At 30.9% G+C, this 21,357-nt stretch overlaps 1 protein-coding gene across 18 annotated transcripts in view; it reads left to right on the forward strand.

The window, feature by feature from the left end:
* The window catches only part of LOC108761337 (longitudinals lacking protein), a 236,588-nt gene that overhangs the window by 34,633 nt on the left and 180,598 nt on the right, over positions 1-21,357 (forward strand). The window contains exon 7 of one of the 18 annotated variants that reach the window (XM_018507799.1): positions 19,582-20,057. The exons of 14 other annotated variants lie outside the window; for them this stretch is intronic. In XM_018507799.1, coding sequence (XP_018363301.1) covers positions 19,582-20,042 — 461 coding nt within the window. In that variant the 3' untranslated portion in view covers positions 20,043-20,057. Of the gene's footprint in view, positions 1-3,601; positions 3,994-12,740; positions 13,137-18,358; positions 18,781-19,581; positions 20,058-21,357 lie in introns of those variants that run through there. 3 more of the 18 variants (XM_018507801.1, XM_018507806.1, XM_018507803.1) reach the window with 3 other exon arrangements.

Below are 21,357 nucleotides of genomic sequence, written 5' to 3' on the forward strand. Positions count from 1 at the left end.
TATATATATATATATATATATTGTTATACTATATATAATATTTTATTTCTCATTTAGTAATATAATCAAGCTAATCTCTTTGCCTAATTGTGCAGGTGTGTGCTGTAATTTAATTATGGCTATACTGTAAAATTTGCTATGCACACATTTTATCAAAATTGAAGTAAGATTTTTACAAATTTTCAATTTAGCACGGGTTTAGTTAAAAAAGAGAATTCAAGGAACAAATGAAAATTACGATACAATTGACATAAAGTTAAAGTTTCCTTTTCTTTTAATAATAAATTAAAGTGTATTACAGCACACTCGGGCACTTTTTTTATACGTAAAAATAATATGTATATAATTAATTTTAAACGCGTGTGTTATTTCGATAGGTGATTAACACTTGGTATCGTAGCGTGGCAACAAGGTTCGTCGTAAAAAATTTTTTAGGTACATACGTGAGACAGAAAGGTTTCAATAAGAATTCCTTTACTTCTTTTGATGAATCCATTAAAAAAAATCCTTTGATTAACAAATCGTTCGAGTAAAGTCTTATTCGAAAGAAGGGCGCTTCTCTGTTCGTGTTCCTGGAAAATCCAAGAGACGCACAAGTATAATTCCTTGCACATTCTTCCATAACGCGATTTCCGATTCCTGGGATATCTTGGTCCATGGGACTGAATCGATCCTCGTGAGGACTGACGTCACTTCGTTTTATGTTTCATTACAGTGTCAGATGCGCTGATCAGCAACGGTGAGCATCGATGTCGGAAATGCGGCAAACGCTACAAGAATCAGTCCTCCTTGTGCAGGCACATCAGGTACGGCTGTGGACCGACCAAGTTGAAGTGTGTTTGTCCGCACTGCGGAAGACTTTACTCCAGGCCCGATACTCTCACCGAACATGTGATCAGGGTGCACATGTATCCGACTCAATAATCGTTCCCGATCTCATTTGCGATCTCAAGTTGTTGATCTATACAATACGTTTGCGTGAAATTTTTATTTTGTAGGCAAAGATATAGAAAATATCTGTGGAACATTTTTAAGAAATGTAATAATTTTTTAATTTATATAATTATTTTCAGTTTATTGAAAATTGAATTATATTGAGTATTTTTTTATTTTGAATTATCTTGTATTAACTTAAAGAGCGTCTATTTTATTAATTATGTAAATTAAGTTTTTTTAAAAATATTTTAATAATGTTCAGTTTATTTTTAGTTTTATTTTTAGTTTCTGCACTCAATCGAAATTACTGTTAGTGAAATCAGAAATATCATCTATTAAACAAAAATCGATATCGGAAAAGGTATTTCGAATTAGTTAAAATGGATTTAATATAGAATTAGAGTATATTTATCCACTTTAGCTTATTTACATAGGCAAGAAGGACTTGGTCTACAATCTCTTACCCTATTTCTTACCCCTCACTCATTCATGTCTTATATCGACTTTTTTATATCGACTTGATCTATTTTTGTATCTCTTACATCCATTTTACTTAATTTCCTTGGTCCTATCTAAAAACTAAAATTTGCTATCCTTTAGCTCTTATTTAATTTACGATCTTTTCTCACAGTCTACCCTATATCTTATTTTTCACCTCACCTTCTTCTGCTGCTCCTTCCGCTTTTTGAATTATTTTATTTTTACAATAAGAAATTAAAGGGCAAGTGAGAGTAAATAATAACTGCGCGGTAAGAGGTGCGCTATAACAAGTTTTTTAATAATATAGATAAAAATATGTTATTAAAAAACTTGTTATAGCGCACCTCTTACCGCGCAGTTATTATTTACTCTCACTTGCCCTTTGTTAATTTCTTATTGTTTGAATTTTGTGAGTCCATTATTATACTTTATTTTATTCTTATCGTAAAATCTTTTGAAGGTTTCTAATTGGCATCCCTTTGCTTTTACCCTTTACCCTTCCTCTTCTCTCTTCTCACTTTCTTCTCCTTATTTCAAGCTTCTTTAGTACCCTTCCTTTTGTTTCATCTAAGTTTTCTTCTCATAATCTCCTTATAATCTTCTCGATACTTTCTACAACTCATCAAACCTTCCTCTCATCTCTTTACATTCCTTAACATAATGCTCTATATTATCTTTATTCTACAAAATATATACCTCTCTCCTTCTTTTCTTAACCAACATTTATTTGCCTCTTCTAGATTACCATATTTCAGTTTATACCCTTATCTCATCCTCTCTCCTCAATACCTCTATATTTACTTCCTTTAGATATTTCGGCCCTCGGCGCTTAATAACTATTATTTTATACTTCTTGTTATACCTTGCCTCTTCGATTCTACCTTTTTTCCATAAAATGGATTTAATATGTAAACAAAAACAACAGATTTGTATTTTTGAGAGAATATTAATATTGATTATTAATATTATAATCTATATATTGTACTTCGGCGTTTAATAAATTATAATGTCATATAATATATAGGCAATGCATTACATAAATTAATTTTTTTACATTGTTATACTCAGCGCTTCTGATATAGTTGGATGGTTTCCAATTATTTAACACATTTTAACACAAACGTAGTAAATGAATTCACATATCTTTCAGTGTTAATACATAATTTAACCTTTTTAATTGCATATTCTTTGTTACAGTAATCTCATAATCTTAAAAGAATTAAATTATTTATTAATATTGAAAATATGTAAACCGATTTGTATTCAATTGCATCAATTGTTGTATCAATCGTCACAATATTACATCTGTATTCAGCCCGAGAGCTACTAGTCGGCTGTGTACGACGATTACGGCAATTGAATACAAATCAGTTTATATATTTTCAGTGCTAAGAAATAATTTAAATTCTTTTAAGGTTATGAGGTTATTGTAAAAACAAAAAATACGTAATTAAAAGAGTTTTATTGATACTGAAAGATATGTGAATTAATTTACTATATTTGTGTCAAAATGTGTTAAGCAATTGGAAAACATCCATTAATGCTCTCGTCTGCGATTGTAAAGCGAATAGGCATTATTAACTTACATAATGGGTTTGCAAAGAATAATAATTTCTCTATAACTTCTCCAATCAATTTGATTAAAGTTTAATGTTTCAATTAAAATCTTATTTTTTAAATTTTATCTATATTCTTTAGATCTCATTTATTAGGAGATTCGTCTTTTAAAACGTTTCGTAAATACAAAGATCGCGAATACAATGTTATATAAATAATAATGATATATTTTCTCATTAAGATGGTATCAATGAAATATTTTAAAAGGTTTTTTTTTTTAAATATATTTATTAATTCCTCACTGAAGATTTTATGTAACGCAACGTTTGAAGATCTATTTAATACGTTAAATATCACACAAATCATCCGTCATTTAATTTACTCCATTTGAACATTACCATTATACTCTTTATCCGATATTCTCTATGTTCCGAAGTAATAATTTTATAGCTAGGGGATATAGTTGTAGAGCGTAGTATATCCAACCGCTGGAAGATCGCGTAAAAGGATCAGAAAGAGACTGAGACCTTGCATGCTCAGGTACTCACAAAGATGAATTGCGAGACATACATTATCCGTAAGAGATCGCAAAATTTACACATTTGTTTCGTTTCGAACATGCTTGCAGCATACTGGACCGAATACTCGACGGTGCACGAGACTCTGGCCTTACAGTCGCTCGACTGGAAGAAGATATCCGAACAGCAACATCGTCAGCAACAACAACAACAGCAGCAGCAACAATTTTCGCAGCGACAGCAATTATTTCCACAGCAACCATTGCAGGGCCATGTTTGCAAAGATTGCGGCAAGATCTACAAACAGAGGAATGCTCTATGGCGACACTTTAAATACGAGTGTGGCAAAAGTCCCAGATTCCAGTGCCCGTATTGCCGCTACCGAACGAAACAACGGTCTAACATGTCTTCGCATATTAAGCACAAGCACGTGGGCTTCAAGATTTACGTGATCGATCTTGAGGCCGGGAAATGAACGCCTTAATTAGATTTTTTAATTTTTTAAATCGTTAATACTCCCTGGTAGAAATGTATGCAGTTTTCCTAGATATGTGTATCCAGTTACTATCTAATATTACTGTATTCTCATTAATTGTGCCAATGCTGAGTAGGAAATGGACAAAAACTTGATAGAACTTTATTTAGTGATTGAAGCAGTTTTCCTGGTAAAAATTTGTGCAATTTGCGTAGACACTGCCCAGTTATTGTCTAGTATTAATAGATTGAATTATTAGTTAAAATAATGCGTAGAAACTGGATAAAAACTGAGTAAAGTTTTATTTAATTTATGTGCATGTATAAAAGTTAAAAGTGTTAAAACGAGGGATAAACCGCTGAGAGAATTATTTGATTACTTAACTTATAAACTTTTTACTCTTAGTGTAAAACCTGTGTGTGTTTAGTAGAAAATTTATTATTAGATCATGCGTGCAGTCGTTGCAAAAAAAGACTTGTGAAATTGAACGTTGTCAAATTTTATTGAGATTAGTCTTTTAATCTTGTTTCAAAATTTTTTGAAAGAAGATGTAAAAGTTTTCGTAATTTATGCAATCCGAATATAAAAATAAAATTTAAGGTTATAAGAATCATAGTGCAGAAAATCTTTGGTATATAATATATATTATGCTTTTTTTTAGTACAAAATATATTATGCATAAAAGATTTCCTGCACTGTGACTCTCATAATCTTAAAATTTTACAATCAGCAAGCATTTACAAAATATGAAATATTACTAGGGCAAAACTGTCCATTTCGTGAGCAGTTGACTTGCTTATAAATCAATTTAATATCCATTATATGTTGTGTTTCTATTCAGTAACTGGATTCAGATTTTACGCAACTTTTGTGTGCAGTAACTGCAGCAAAGCGTTACATCCTGATTGGGATCCTAAGTAGTTTTCCTTCTCAGTTACTAGACAGAAGTTGGTATAACTGTTCAGTAACTGCTTAAAAAATGCATGAAATTTCTACCAGGGCTTCGATGTGTCTTGTATTTTAGCAGAATATAAAAAATATCACTTTCAACAATGATTTGAACCATCATATACATTCACACGACGATTTTATATCAATCAATAAATCACTAAAAATTAATTTTAAAAATTATCAACTCTTGTAGAGAGGAAATTGTATAAAATTGATAAAGAAATAATAGGAAATTGGTAAGTTAAGAATAAAGATATTAAAAATATACAGACAATTTTACTTGGCGGTGCTAATTATGAAAGCATTAATTGGGAAAATATTCTTTTATTTACAATGTATATAATTTAGAATTCTACATGGATTAAAGTTCAGAATTTTTATTTAATGTTTGTTAGAACAGTTTATTTCTTTTTTTTATGTAAGATATTTCTCGAGATTAATTATATTACGGATTATTATTAGTTGAAATGAGATTAAAATGAGATTATGTTTTATATTTTTAAAATAATTATATTGTATTTTTAGAAAACAATTTAGAAATAATCATTAATTTGTTTTCTTTAATTTGTCGTTTTTTAAATTAATTTCAATTTCTCTCTCTAATGTATACTTATTAAATATTTTATTTTTAGTATTCAATTAGTCCGTGAAAATGTGCTGAATATATTATCAAGTAATTAAAAAGTTATTAGAAATTTTGTAAACAATAAAATTTAATGAATACGTTATATATCAAATTATATAATTGATTGTATCTTGTCTTTGTATTAATTTGTACATTATTATAAGCATTTTACCGCAAAATATTTGAAATAAACAATGCATAATGGAACGTGTAAAAAAAATTAATGAATAATGTAGTGTCATAAAAATAAACTGTAAATAAAAATTTTATTTCAAATAGCGTTTGTATGTATTCACTTATATTGATGCGTTATGACGTGGCACAGTAGTGTATTCTTATAAAAGTAATGAAAAAATACAATGGGTAGAGTGTAACATATGTATTATTTGTTTTTTAATAATATTTTATTACTGAAAAGAATTAATCACTTGTTTAATGAAATTGTAAAATTAGTTTAATTACACTCTTTATTTGATGTTTTCTATGTTTTGAAATGGCAATTTATGGCTAGGGGATATAGTCGCAGAGCGTAGTATATCCAATTGCTAGAAGATCACGTAAAAGGAGAGAGAGAGAGAGAGAGAGAGAGAGAGAGAGAGAGAGAGAGAGAGAGAGAGAGAGAGAGAGAGAGAGAGAGAGAGAGAGAAGGTATTCACAAAGTCGAATCGCGAGACATCGTACATCATCCGCAAGAAATCGCGAAAATTCACATTTGTTTTATTTCAAACTTGCTTGCAGCATTCTGAACCGAATACTCGATATATGAGATTCTGGCCTTTAGTTACTCGACTAGAAGAAGATATCCGAACAGAAGCATCGTCAGTAGCAGCAGCAGCAGCAGCAATTTCCGCCTTGAAATCGCCTTAATTAGGTTTTTTAATATTCGACATCGCAAACGCTTCAATGCATTTTGTATTTTAATAGAGAATATAAAAAAATATTAATTTCAACAATAATTAAGCTGTCAAATACATTTATGTTAACGATTTAAAATCGATATAAAATAAAAAGAATTAATCACTTGTTTAATGTGAAATTAGTTTAATTATATTTATGTCATCAACGGCAGATTATGATCGTTAGTCATAAATAAATACACATGTAATGAAATAAATGTCACAAGTTGAATTATTAATCTGTTTCTTGAGGGTTTAACGAATAAAAATTACTCCTACTAATCAGTACAGATAAGAGCGTCTTCCAAGTTTTTCGAGCATGTAGACAAGGGTTGTCCTATCATGCTCTATGTCTTATTCTCCTTCTGTGAGTTCAGTAGTTAGAAATCTCAATAAATATCGAACAATTCCTATAACACTCTCCCGTTCAATCCTCGTCGTTGTTTGTTGCAGCGTTGGCGCTTGACTGTATTCACATTAGCGAGTATCGTTGCTGTTTCTGCAACTGTCCATACCCGACGACATCTCATCTGAAAAGTCATCTGACCAGAGGTTGCTTCATGGACCCAACCTTCTCGATAGAGAAACGGCGCAGTCTCAACAAAATGGAGTCTAGAAATTATGTATGCCCAAAGTGCTCTCAAGGCTATAAGAACAAGCGTACGTTAGATACGCATTTGCGTATCGCGTGCGGCCGCGAGCCGAAATTCCAGTGTCCATACTGCGACCTGAAGAGCAAACACCCGCCGAATATTTATACGCACATTAGACGCAAGCACAAGGGTGAAGACCTCTTTTTGATAATCAACAACAAATAAACTATAAATTAAATCAGGTTATAAAATTGTTATTAAATTTATATATACGAGGGGCTTTCAAATTTAAATTATAATTTTGAAACTCCTCATAATTTTATTATGAATGAATTTGATAACTATTTTACAATTTTGCATTCTTGTAATTATTGTCATGGAATGAAACTCATGAATGTCGATAAGTAAGCGGAAGAATTCATATTCGTACCAAACTGTCTTAAGACTGTAAAATTTTGACTATAAATTGTTATTATTATAAAAAAAATTAAACAAACGGAGTGTATCAATTATTTATTCTACATATGTATATATTAGAAACAAATAGGCAAAAGAAGCTATAAAATGCGTTTGAAGCTATATTGAATGCGTTCGATCATATTACGTATATTTTTTACGAGTATTCCAATTTTTATGAGTCTGGATCTTACACAAAAATAAAGATTGCTTTTTCAGGGCGTACCTTTTTATTTTCTTTCCTCCCTTGTTAGTTAAACGCACAAGAAAATAATTTCACGTTCAATACATTCAATTTTTATTGTGTTTATTGGCTTTTAATTATAAAAATTTGGCAATGTGTGTTGAAGAATACTAGTCGGAAACAAATTATTACAATAATTATCAACAAGTAATCATATATTTGTACTGTATCTTGTTTTCTCATAAATAATATTTAACGTAATATTTATAGTAATTACTTAAATAATAAATTCTTTATAATAATAAAAGAAAGGCTGTGTGTGCGTCGTTTTATGAGATTATTATTTTTAAATTCTATTCTTAGCGTTAATTTTTGTTTTGTAATATTATATTACTACAATAGAGTATGAATATGTAAAATTAATTCCTATCTTTTTCTTTCAGATGACTGATATTGCAACTTAATAACACCAACGACTGAACATTGAAATCGTTGAAGAAATTACGCAATTTATTAAGATTGACTTGAGAATCATAGAGAGAAAAAAAGTCAGGAATATATTTTATACGGTCTCATTTTGTACGAAATTTTACATGCTTAAGCAAGATGATAAAGAGCAAATAAATGTAAATGAAAGAAATAGTAAAAAAAATCAGAAATCAGTGGAAGATGCAATTTTTATACTGATATTTGTTAAATTTTATTCCAAGTTTTATTACATCAAATGATATTTGTTAATTTTGATAGTTATTGGAATATACCCACTTTACTATAAAATTTTTTTTACTGTAAAGAAAGAATTGTGTTATTAAAATGACATAATATTGTCTTTTCTGCAAATTTTTTATGTCTTGTGATATGACGTTTTTCCGTCCTCAAAGAACCATTCCCTCTACCAATATCGTGGTTGAGCGATCAGTTATCAGAGCTGTCGCTATTGTATAATATATTTTTGTCTTTAAGGTATTTTTAGTCAAATTTTGATAATTTCGCGAGAGTGGCGCACTCTCTTGTGCCTAGTGCTTAATTCTGATTTTGTGAAATAGTAAAACAAACTAGTAATTTACTAGTTTGTTTTACTATTTCACAAAATCCATATTGTCCATATCGGTAGAGGTAAGAGTTTGAAGGATTTCGGTTACTGAAAGCGCGACGACGTTGTGATATTGCACGATCATAACCTTTTTCAATTTTTCTAAACAGATTTATTTTTGTACCAAGACACATTTAATATTATTTTTTTGTTATTGTATTTTGATTTCTAATAAAGAAATTGTGCGTTCTATTTAAAAAACAATTTTTATTTGTTTATTACATGGAATATAAATTATTATATGGTATTGTTCTTATAAATTAGCATGCGCGCGAAATGAAACATATATATAGTTTTGGAGAATTATTTTTTTTAGGGAATGCAATTTTTTTGGAATTAATTGTGAATATTTTTTAAAGGAAATATTGTTTTATGTCTTTTCTTATTTATATAGGATAATTTTTATTTTTTTCTAATTTTATATTTATTTTTATTTTTAAATGTAGATTAGAAAGCTAAACAGAAAAAATATATAAAAATATAAGAATTTAAGAAAATATTACATGTTTTTACATATAATATTAAGTCCTGCAATATTTATTCAACTGTAAATGAATTTTCTTTTTTTAACACGATCGAATGTGCAATGAGAATATGTATATGGTCGTAACTAAAATGTTAATTATTGTAAAATAAAGTTATAATGACATTTCAACGTATTTTGGTTTCAGATAATATGCGAACAATAGGTGATGGCACAGCGATTAAAATTGAAAAGGGTTACAATATGAAATTGGTGAGAATAGAGGAAGAATTGAAAGAAGAATATATATATGGTTGTTCTGAGTGTGGAAAATTATTTGGAAATCCACGCACCCTCAAATCACACAAATCAAACGATTGTGGAAAAGTCTACATTTGTCCAAAATGTAAATTGGAGTTCAATTATCGAGCAAGTTTTTGTAGGCATAGGAAACGTTGTCGAGGACAGCAAATATGTAATTATAACTAATATGTTGTACTATGTATTGGTTATAGATGTTATTTTTTTTTTAATTCGACATATGAAATAGTATTAATCGAAAACATTAAACAGTAAACAATATCATTTATAACATGATTTAAATATATGATTTAAGAGTTTTTTGAAAATGTTGTTTTGTTAAGAAGAATTGTCAAGAGGACTTATATATTTGTATAGTATTTAAAGAATAAAAAAAATATATAAGTATAATATTTTCTTCTACAGAACTATAGTAGAAATTTCGAAGCTAATGTTTGTTAATATAGTTTATTTTTGAAAGTTTTTAAAAAGTATGTTAATTTTAGAGAAGTATATAAATTTTCTCTTAATTCTTCTTTTTAATAAAATAATAATTTCAAAAATAATTTTTTTATTTTAAGTGTCACGTGTTTATTTTCAAACTTATAATTTAGTGTCACGTGTTTATTTTCAAACTTATAATTTAGATCTCTCTCTTTATAATATTTTATAATTTAAATAGATCTCCTAAGTTCTTTAATAATATTTCAATTTTCTGCGTACAAAAATTATTTTTAAGTTTATCGCTAATTGAGAAAATATGAGATTTTTAGTTTAAATATTATTTTAAGATAGTACTTTATTTTATTATATATGTACACATATAATGACATATAATGTGTAGGTTGTAAAAGTATTTGTCACAGTACAAAACTATTTTGTAATTCGCTTAATATGACTTATACACTCAACATCTACTTTATTTATTATCTTATCTATTATCTCATTTATTACCTAATTTACTCAAGAAGATTTACAAAAATAAATAAAAACAATTCAGATTTGTGAGACTATTTCACTAATTCGTTGTTTATCACTCTGACGAATACAGGGCTGAATTTAAGCTGATTTTTGAGATTTTGGCAAATGTCGTGTGAGCGAATCCAATTGGAACATTAACACTAAGAGCGAACTGTTGTTGATTCTTGTGTTGCAGAATACCGCACGTCCGTCGTCCGAACTTACGCCTGTATGTACTGCAACAAGAGCTTTGTCTTTAAACGCTTCCTTTGCGTCCATCTGAAGAAGAGCTGCTATTGGAACCCGAATTCCCAGTGTTATCACGCGCAGAGCTCGAAACCCTTCTTGTGTTCTAAATGCGGTGCCTCGTATTCGAAGCATCATTTCCTGATGCAACATATGCGTAAAGATTGTGGTAAAATTTTAAAGTGCGATAATTGCGGGAAGACTTTTCTACAGTCGTGCAGTTTGTACAGGCACAAGAAACGATCGTGCGTGTACTAACTGCACGGAAGAAGCAATCTTTGCAACTTAAGGCGTTGACTGTAAAATCTGTATGAAACTATTCAGATTATTGATTCTGCGTATGCATGTATACATATATGTATACATATATGTATGGATACTCGATCTCGTTAGACATAACTGCGAATGCTTAAGCTTTCTATATAAGTTTACTAGTTTCAGTAGGATGTAAAAGTTTACTATTTGTTACAGTACAAAACTTTTGTAATGTAATTCGTTAAATTGCTAAATCTGTACCATATTATCAAAAATTTGTTCAGATTTGCGAGACTATTTTACCAATTTGTTTTTTATCGCTTCAAATACGGTATCGAACTTAAGCACGAATTTTTAGCTTTTTGATATTTTGGTGCATAAATGAGTCTAGCTAGAACATCAGCATTAAGGGCGAATTATTGTTGATTCTTGTATTGCAGAATTTCGCATGTCCGTTGTCCGAACTTATACGTGCGAATACTGCAGCGAAGACTTCGCCTTTAAGCGCTTTCTTTACGCCCCTCTGAAGAAGAGCTGCTTACTGGAAGTTGCTGCCATCCGAATTCCGAGTGTTATACGCAGATATTGAAACCCTTCTCATGTTTTGAATGCTTCAGGGTATTCAGGGAAGCAGAGTTTTCTGAAATGGCATGTGCGGTAGAACTTTAAAATGTGATAATCATGACAAAATTTTTCTGCAGTCGAACAACTTGTACAGGCACAAGAAGCTGTTGTGCATTACACCGAAATAGCAATCTTTGCGACTCAAAGCGTTGACTATAAAATCCATATGAAGCTACTGGGATCATTGATTGTGAATGTCGATTGATTGCATTAGACATAACTGCGAATGATAAATTAAAATTTCTCTGAGTTTACTGGTTTCATTAGTCATTTCTTTAGTCTAATCTTTAGCTTAGGATTAAATGTTATTGGACGTTTGATAGATGTGCCATAATTTTTATTATTACACTTATTTTTATAATTTATCGAGATAATTCTTCTTTGTTATACAAAATAAATTAATGCAATATCATATTGTTTATTGATTCACCTAAACACTATATTCTCTTTATAATAATATTAATTTTAATAATTACATATCTATTTTATTTTTCAAAACTGCGTTACCATCCTTTACATGTACATAACGTGCAAATAAATTAAAATAATGTCACTAAATTCTCACATTCTAAACGCAACAATGATTCCATTAATACTCTGTGTATATTAAATTAAGATATTTTAACAGTTAATGTGGGAGTAAATGGCATTGTGTTTCTCTTCTCGCTGCAAAGATATCGTAGGGGAATGTGTCAACATACAGTATATTTTTCCAGTTCATTTTAATGTGACGGATTAGTTTATATGTACGCATGAAATACATTTTACAGCTTTTTGTTAAGAAGCTCTTGATCTTTTGCGGTCGATACATAAATTTTTAAACGCTAAAATAATTGTATTTAAACATTTCTTATTTTGTGAATTTTTAATAAATTTTTTAAATTTTAATAATGTATTAATATTGTTTATTATTAGAGAATGTCGATGGAACAAATGTTGAATAGTGATTTGTTGTTTGAGATTTCTGACCGCAAATGATTGAACTAAATTGAACATTTATTTTTGTAACCCACGAATAAATCCGCAAATAAACACTTTCTTAGAGAGAAATCTCGCTTTATTAATTTTGTGTATGCTCGCTTAAAGATATGAACGCAATCGACTGACGGAACGGTAATCGTGTTGCAGAATTGGAGCTAAGCGCGAATAATTCGACGCGCAGCGAAGGCACCAAGAGAAAGTATAGTTGCAAGTATTGCGGCAAGGGCTTTACGCAGTCTGGCCATCTGAGGAGTCATCAGAAGAGCTCCTGCTACTGGAATCCCAGGTCTACCTGCCATCAGTCACAGAAGATTAGGCCGTTCTCCTGCACACAGTGCGGCGCTTGCTACTCCAAGCAGTCGCATCTCATCTTCCATGTGAGGCATGAGTGTGGTCGAACGCAGAAGTGCAATGTCTGCGGCAAAACATTTCTGCACAGTAGCAGCCTGCGAAGGCATCGCCAAAGAGCCCCGTGCAACTTCCAGCTTTGCTAATGCGCGTGACACGTGCTTTGGACTGAATACGATTTTGCTCGGAAGATATTTCCGAAATGATCTTTTTTTTCATTTGTTATCTAGAAGGACACATAATGGCTCAGACTTAATGTTTTTTGGTGATAAATGTTTTTTGGATATCAATTAAAAGAACTTTGGTAACGAGTGGCAATAATGGAGTGAGGATTCTGAAACGCTCTGACCATAAAAAAAAAAACTTTTAAAATCTTGTATTGATATCTTGAGGATATACGAGATTTTAACGTTTTTCGGAATAGGTTTTCGTTGAGATATTTCTACCGATAGGCCGAAATACAGTATGCGTTGTCGTACGGCGCACATCTTTTACAGTGCAACTGAGTACCAAGTCAAAGAATTGTTGTGATATGTTATGATAAAAATGTATATAAATTATAATATCGAATATTTCTAAAATGAAAAGACTATCATTATTTTTCGATCCATTTAAATATACAGCCGCTTAAATTTCCGTAGAAACATCCAATTCATCTCAATAACATCGCATTTCTGTTCAGTAAGGAAACGTCCCGTTGTTGACATTTTGCCGTTCAAGCACAATTCCTTGCTTACAGATTCGCTCTATCTTTAGATTTTGCCTGCTCTGACAATGGCACTTTTACTGATCCATATCTCTCTGTTTTCAGGTTATTTGTTCGAAACCAACCACAGCGACATTGAAGATTAGGGAAACTACAAGCTAAAGAGTCAATCTTTCTCAATAATCATAGAACGTTTTCTAAATTGATATTTTTACCTTTTTGTATTTTGTGTTCGGATGTTTTACACCGAGTGCGTACTTAAGTGACGTACATACGATTAAAATGCAAGAATTTATACAATGATAAAATATACTCATAGTGACTATTTTGCGCTTAAAGAACTACCTTCATATAGATTGATATGTTTTCCCTTCTATATTTTTGTGGCTACAATGGGCTTGCATGCAATTTTAGTGTTTATTTATCTTTTCTTTTTTTCCTTAGTTATTATATTGAAGATTAGTTATGATAATTTTCTGTTATTTGTAACGAAGAAAATTTTTTAATCCGTTAGCGATACATTACGAACGTTTATTATTATTTCTTTTTTAAAACATTTGTTCGCATCGTGTTACAGAGAAAGAGTCATCGCAGGTAATCGGAACGCGAGTGAAGATACCAAGGTTATCACAGAAAGAAGAACAATTGTCATTGAAGCAGAAAGAAAAATTATCGGAGAAACGAAAAACAAGAGCTAAAGGAAGACAAGATGATTTTATCAATAACATGCCTTCAACGAGCACTGCGCAAAGTTCTTCAAAGGTTTTAGAAATTTTTATAAGCGATAGCTCGTCTCAGACCAGTGACAATGAAAGCTCTTTGCCTTGGACCGATTCGAAGAATGTGGAACCGAAATACAAATGCCAGTATTGTGGTATCAGTTACAAGAAATGTAACATTCTGAAACATCACATTTTGACGACATGTTTGTTGAATCCGAACTCTAGAACCATGAAGGAAGCTGGACAATTCAGATGCCTAGAATGCGGTCGTAATTATAAGGAATTGAAATCTTTGAGATTTCATCAAAAACACGAGTGCCAGAAAAAAGTAACGTGTCCAGATTGTAACACAATTTTCATTGGGTCAGTTGTTCCGGAACGTCATAAGAAGAATTTTTGCAAAATGAAGAAGCAACGCAAATTCAAGAAAGAAGAGCCAGAGAGTGAACTCTTCGAAGACGAAGAATTCAACATTGACTCAGATTAAGTTAAAATAACAAAATGATTTTTTATTTTAATATTTCTTTTAATTACAATCAAAATGTTTTGCGATAATTAGCATTTAATAATCGATCGAAAAAAGTTATGTTATGTTTCATCTTCATGGAATTTTTCATATTATTCATAGAAAATGTCTTAATTCATAAATTATTATCAAGTTTATATTTTTTAACATCAGCGAAATTGGTATTTCTTCTTCAAATATTCAATATTTATTTCTCCATTCTGCCATAAATGTGAAATATTATTTTTGTTTTTTTTTTTTTAAATAAGAGACGAATTTTTTTCCACGAGTATATATTCTACAATTATATAAATTAATAAGTTTACCTAATACATGATTAATAAGTTTACTTAAAGCGTTTATGTATGATTACTGCGTTAGTTGCAATTAAGTTAATTTTTTCTGTATTGAATGAAAAGAATTATAATTTGATTTAAATTCCGTTTCTGTGTGTTGTTTGCTCCAATCTAATCCAATCCAATCCAGTGGCGCAACATCCCAAATCGGAACAGGGTTATTACAAGAACAAATATCGTTGTCATTGAAGCAAAAGGAAAAATTACCGGAGAAAGGGAGAACAAGAGCTAAAGGAAAAGAAGATGATTTTATCAATAACGTGCCTTCAACGAGCTTTGAGCAAAGTTCTTCATTAGTTTTAGAAATTTGTATAAACGATAGCCTGCCTCAGACCAGCGATAGTGAAAGCTCTTTACCTTGGACCGATTCGAGGGATGTGAAATTGAACTCATACAAATGCCAGCGAGAGGTAGGTAACTGGCATTTGTATAAGTTCAATTTTACGTCCTTCGAGTCGGTCCAAGGTAAAGAGCTTTCACTATCGCTGATCTGAGATGGGCTACGTATGCTTGTGGTGCGCACGCAGGTTGTACACAGAGACATACGGGACCTACAATTTAACGCCGATTCCGAACGGCAGTTTTGAGAGAGGTTTTCTTGGCAATAGATACTTTTGGTGGTTTGCCAGGCCACTGAAGAGGAGCTACGAGCGCGTGAAAATTCTTGAGTCTGCCTGGGATCGAATCCGGGACCTCTGGCATTGTAGTTTCGTACGCTACTTACTACGCCACGCTCGTACTCGTGTGTTGTTGCTAACGAAAATAATTAAAATTTTGTACATTTAACTCTTTTATGACATTTTATTTATTATAAACGTTTTTTTATTATAAACTATCATTTATTATACACATTAATTAATACAACTTTTTTATTTGTGTTCTTTTTCTAATTGTTGATAAGTGGACAATTCTGTAATATTTTATTTCATCATATTTTTTGTGTGCATAGTTAATAATAACGTATATGCATTGGCTACGATATTAATAAATATTTAATTACTAAAGAACTAAATTATCAAGATTTTTAATATTGAAAAACAATTTTAAACTCATAGCAATTTATAATTGTTTAGCAACTTTTTGTAAAAATTATATGCAGGCTGATGACGCAACAACATTAGGATTATTAAATTCATTTTTTATATTATTTTCTTCGCTTCTCATACTAATTCAGTGGCCATGCCAAACTCATAGATCATGTGTCAACCTTGTTTGGTTAATTATAATAATTCTATTTCTATTTTTTTCACATATTTATTCTATATAGATATAGGCAATGCTTGTAGTAAAATCGGTGTCATCACTGGGAAATTTTTGCAACAGTACATATGATACTTAGCGCAAGTTAAAATGCGACAGTTATATTATTTTCGATATACAATTGTTCGCAATGTTTGATAACCTACGCGAAAAGTAAGCGAGAAGAAACACTTAACGTTAGGCTGTGACTAAGATTCCAAAGTTACTGAGATGATAAGCGAAAAAGAGAGTCTTAGGAACTTTACTGATTAACCTTTAAGATTTGTCTAGCGGCATATTGCAGACTCCAGATATTGACTTTAATTGAGAATTTTTTTCCTAAAAATGTACAAAGACGTTTGTATAAATATTTTATACAGCAATATATATATATATATATATATTATATATTACAATAAATTATGTTATGTGATAAATAAGTTATTTGTTATTTTTTTATTTAGTTGTGCTATTTACATTATTTTTTATTTAGTTAATAATATGTCGTTTGTCATTATGTTTATTATGAATGTTTTAAAGAGGGACTCGGAATTTTTATTTCGATCCAGTCGCGGTTATGGTCAGAGGTTATATTCAATTTTCGGTTTTGGACTAAAAAAAATCGAAAAATACCAAAATTTACACGGTTTCACTCCGAGATTATACCTAACTTTCAATTTCGGTTCCAGTCCTTTCATCAGTGATCGTAACCCTTTGGATTTCAGTTCTTTTCGGTTTCCCCGCAAACACAGTAAGAGTAGTATGCCTTAAGTCTTAAAGTATTGATAAGTCATAGTCGATTATTCTTCTCACATTCGACTGAGATAGATCAATAGGTGTTTTCCAACAACGTGCACAGATGACACAGTGTAAAACTGTATCTTACACAAAGTGTTTTAATTATGACACAGTGTTAAGGTGTCTTTTCATGCTCGACGCTCATTTTTAGCTAAAAGTTGATGATTGTGATTGGTCAATTTTTAGCTTTTGACTTCTGATTTATGACTAATGGCTTATTGTAGAAAGCCCATTAAGTTTTAAGCCCTAAATCGTAAGAAATTAAAAAATCCCCTTGTAGACGCCGCTTTACTTCACGATTCGGAAAACATTTTTGGTGACGGTTTCGGTTTATTAGCTTATACAATATTTCGGTCCGCGGTTATCGGTTTCGATCCGACTAAAATAACGTTTACGGTCCGATTATCGATTTCCGATTATCGGTTTTGTTCTGAGTCTCTCTGTGTTCTTAATACATTTTAAAAGTTAAAGTCAAACTAATATTTACGATGTTATTTTATTAAATTGTTACGATAATTGTGAAACGTAATAGAATCTCCTATTTTTAGCTATCTTCTATCCAGTATATTTTTCCTCTTATCGTTCTTCTAAATTTTTTTGTTTGATTTATGTATGGGTGTGTGGAATAAGTATTCTTTATTTATTCTTCTTATCGTTATCCTTAATTTTTCTTGTGTTTGTTCAGTATGTGTGGAATAAATATAATTTATCATTTTTCTTAATTCTTTTTGATAATTGCTTAAAAACTTTTAGAGTGAAACTCACTCTTAAAGATTGAGCCATTCTTTTTCAAGATTGGCTCAATTTTCACTCTTTAGAGTAAGATCGATTCCATTCTAATGAATTTAAACTATTTAGAGAGTATATATATATATATAAAATATTAAAATTATTAAATTTATATACCGCTGAGTTTACTCATCATAATTAACTATCGATATTATGATTTTTATTATCTTAAACACTTACTACCAAGCATGCGTTGAAAGACAACTTGAGTGATATATGTTGTTTCTATCTGTAAAACATGAGAAAAAATTATTTATTCCATCGAGGTTTATTTCACATCGTGGGGGTCGTTCTTTTTCTAGGGATTGTTCCGTATGAGGAGAAGCAGAATTCCAGTTATTTCATCGTGACGTCGCCGGAGCAGCATCTCGGGCTTCATATTCCATCATTACAGAGTTACGATAGCGCTAGCTTCAGAGACTCCAATATCTTCGGGTTCGATCGGTATTCTGAGAACGTAACAAAACAACAGCAGCAGCAGCAACAGCGAGACGAAGGGCACCGGCGGTATCTATGTCCCAAGTGTGGCAACAGTTATAAGTACTTGGGCGACATGAAAAAACACTTACGATTTCAGTGTGGTCAGGAGCCAAGATTCGAGTGTCCTTACTGCCAAAAACGGACGAAGGTGTCGTCAAATATGTACGCGCACGTGCGCGCGATGCACAGTGATCAACCGATGTATATAATAGATTTATATAACAAATGATGTTCGAATTCGCTTTTATGAAACAACGTGTTGTTAGGCCAATTCAGAATGGTCAAACTGTTCCGACATATAAGATGAACGTCGTTTCTAATAGTATCAAAATCAATTTAATACACGATATTGTGATGTTTTTATGTTTTTATATATTTTTGTATTTTTTACATACTGAAAATATCTGGTTGAATCAATTGGAATTTTGGTTAATATAAAAATGAAAATGGACGAATTCAAATTTTTGTGTTAAATCTATACTACAATTCTAGTTGAGATAACCGGAATTCTAATTGATGTAATCTTCTCGTTCGTCTGTTTTCAATCAAACATTTTTCTCACTGCATCATTTACTAGATTATCGTGATATTCGAATTTTGAAGTACTGACAGATTTTTACATACATACACATACACAAAATAATATTCAGTACAAAAATAAAATTTTCAATTTAATTGTTGAAGCGCATTATTTATTCAGGAAATATTATCATTGATTATATTGTTGTACGTTAAATTTGTATGAACAAAAATAAATTGACTTAATATGCCCAGATATATCATTTTATAGTATTCTCATATGTGTACAGATTGATTCTAGAGAAGTATACATAATGATGACTCTTATTTTTTTATTTAATGTTGTAGCAATCCGTATTTCTGTGTGAGTGTAATACATGCAAGACTCGATTCCCGCGAGCCTCGATTATGTAGATAATTGAAGAGCATGGACGGAAATTTTTCTCTATCCGATGTTGTGATTTATATTCGGCAACCTCGATCAGCCGTCATTAACTATAGCCGAAATTTCCAATTCTTTTTCTAGATTCGCTTTATGGGCAGATACACTCGTCGTCTTACGTGCATCCCCAGGTGGTGTCCGGTCACAGTGTGACCGCGGAGCCTTATCAGTCACGACGAGACAATTTGAACGCAATGGAGGATACAGAGGAGAATACGTATCTTTACGTCGACTCGAGTCGTCGTCAGGAAACTATCGTAGCACCGATTCCTGCGACTCGCTGGCCGGACAATGTGGTTGCGCAGGGTTCGATCACGAGAAAGAAGTTTCACTGTCCCAGATGCAATAGCGGCTATACCAGACTCTCCGACATGAAGACGCACTGCCAATTCCAATGCGGCAAAGAACCACGATATCAGTGTCCATATTGCACGAAGAAAGCCAAATTCTCATCAAACATGTATGTACACGTACGACGGATGCACAAGGACAAAAAGTTGCAGATCATCGATCTGTACAAGCAGCTATCGAGAGTACGCTGCTGAAGACGAAGAAACCAAGCGTAGAGATTTTTTATAAGAATTTTTCTCGCGGTTAGTGAAACTGCTACGCAAACTTGAAACAATATGCTTTTTATAACGAATATATATTTGGGAAATAGCAATGCAAACTGTCCATAGGAAGATATATTGCGAATTACATTCTCATAAAGGTTTTGTTAAAAATTTTTTGTTATGGTTAATTTGATTAATGTTTACTATTTGTTCTGATTAATTTCTTGTTATGGTTAATATAATTAATGTTTACTATAATCAGTTGACAGTTAAAATTTTGGCATTTGCGAGTTATCTAACGAAGGACCTATCACAATTGTCCGAAACCGATTCGATTCTTGAGATATGTAAACACAAAAATCTAAGAGACATGTATTTTTTATATTGACTTAAGATTTAAAGGTTGTTATCATCCCTCAAAGCTAACGCTTATATTTAATTCCAATTATTATCAATGAAATGGTGAGATATACAGAAAAATATTTTAGACAAAACTTTTATGGTTTTTTAAATTTATTTTATAGATATATGTAGATATATATTTATTAGGACATGTCATATTTATGTAAAAATAGCTGTGTATAAATCTAATATTTTGGAAATACTCCCACATCCCCATTAAGGGATTGTTTTACACTTCTTAAATCAATTATAGTCGATATAAAAGAATTACGCATCTCGTTGATTTTTGTGTTTAACAACGATTTTTTGATCAGTTTCGGACTTACAAGTAGTTTTACGGTTGATAAAAGATCTTGTATTATAATCATATAGAACAAGTGGTTTCAATCAAATTTATTGAAACTGTGATATTTTGTAATTTATGATGCGCCGATCAAAAGCACATAATTATAAAAAATTAATAGATTTTGCTGTGGCTTCATTTAAAAGTTGATCATTTGAAAGCTATTTTGGGTGTAATTGGATTGAAAAGTACCTACAGTTTGTTTTTTTGTAAACTCTATATGATTTACGAGTATTAGCAATGCTTTAAGAAATAAATTTAATTGTTTGTTAATTCACTAAGGAAAAGGGTACTTTAGATATATATTAATAATAAACATAGAGATCAAAATTTTAAGTAATTAGAATTTTTTATGCCGTATATACAACTTTAATCAGAACAATTACATTCTTTTTGTTTATATATATATATATCATAATTTGTTCGATAACTTATTTAAGAAAGTATATTACTATATATATATATAATATAATGTGGAATATTGTTTTATACAACGATTCCTTTAATGCTTTTTTTTTAGACGGATTTTTTGAAGTATTTGATTAAAGTATTACAGGAAAT

This window comes from Trachymyrmex cornetzi, unplaced genomic scaffold (genome assembly GCF_001594075.2).
Source record: "Trachymyrmex cornetzi isolate Tcor2-1 unplaced genomic scaffold, Tcor1.1 scaffold248, whole genome shotgun sequence".
Lineage (NCBI taxonomy): Eukaryota > Metazoa > Arthropoda > Insecta > Hymenoptera > Formicidae > Trachymyrmex > Trachymyrmex cornetzi.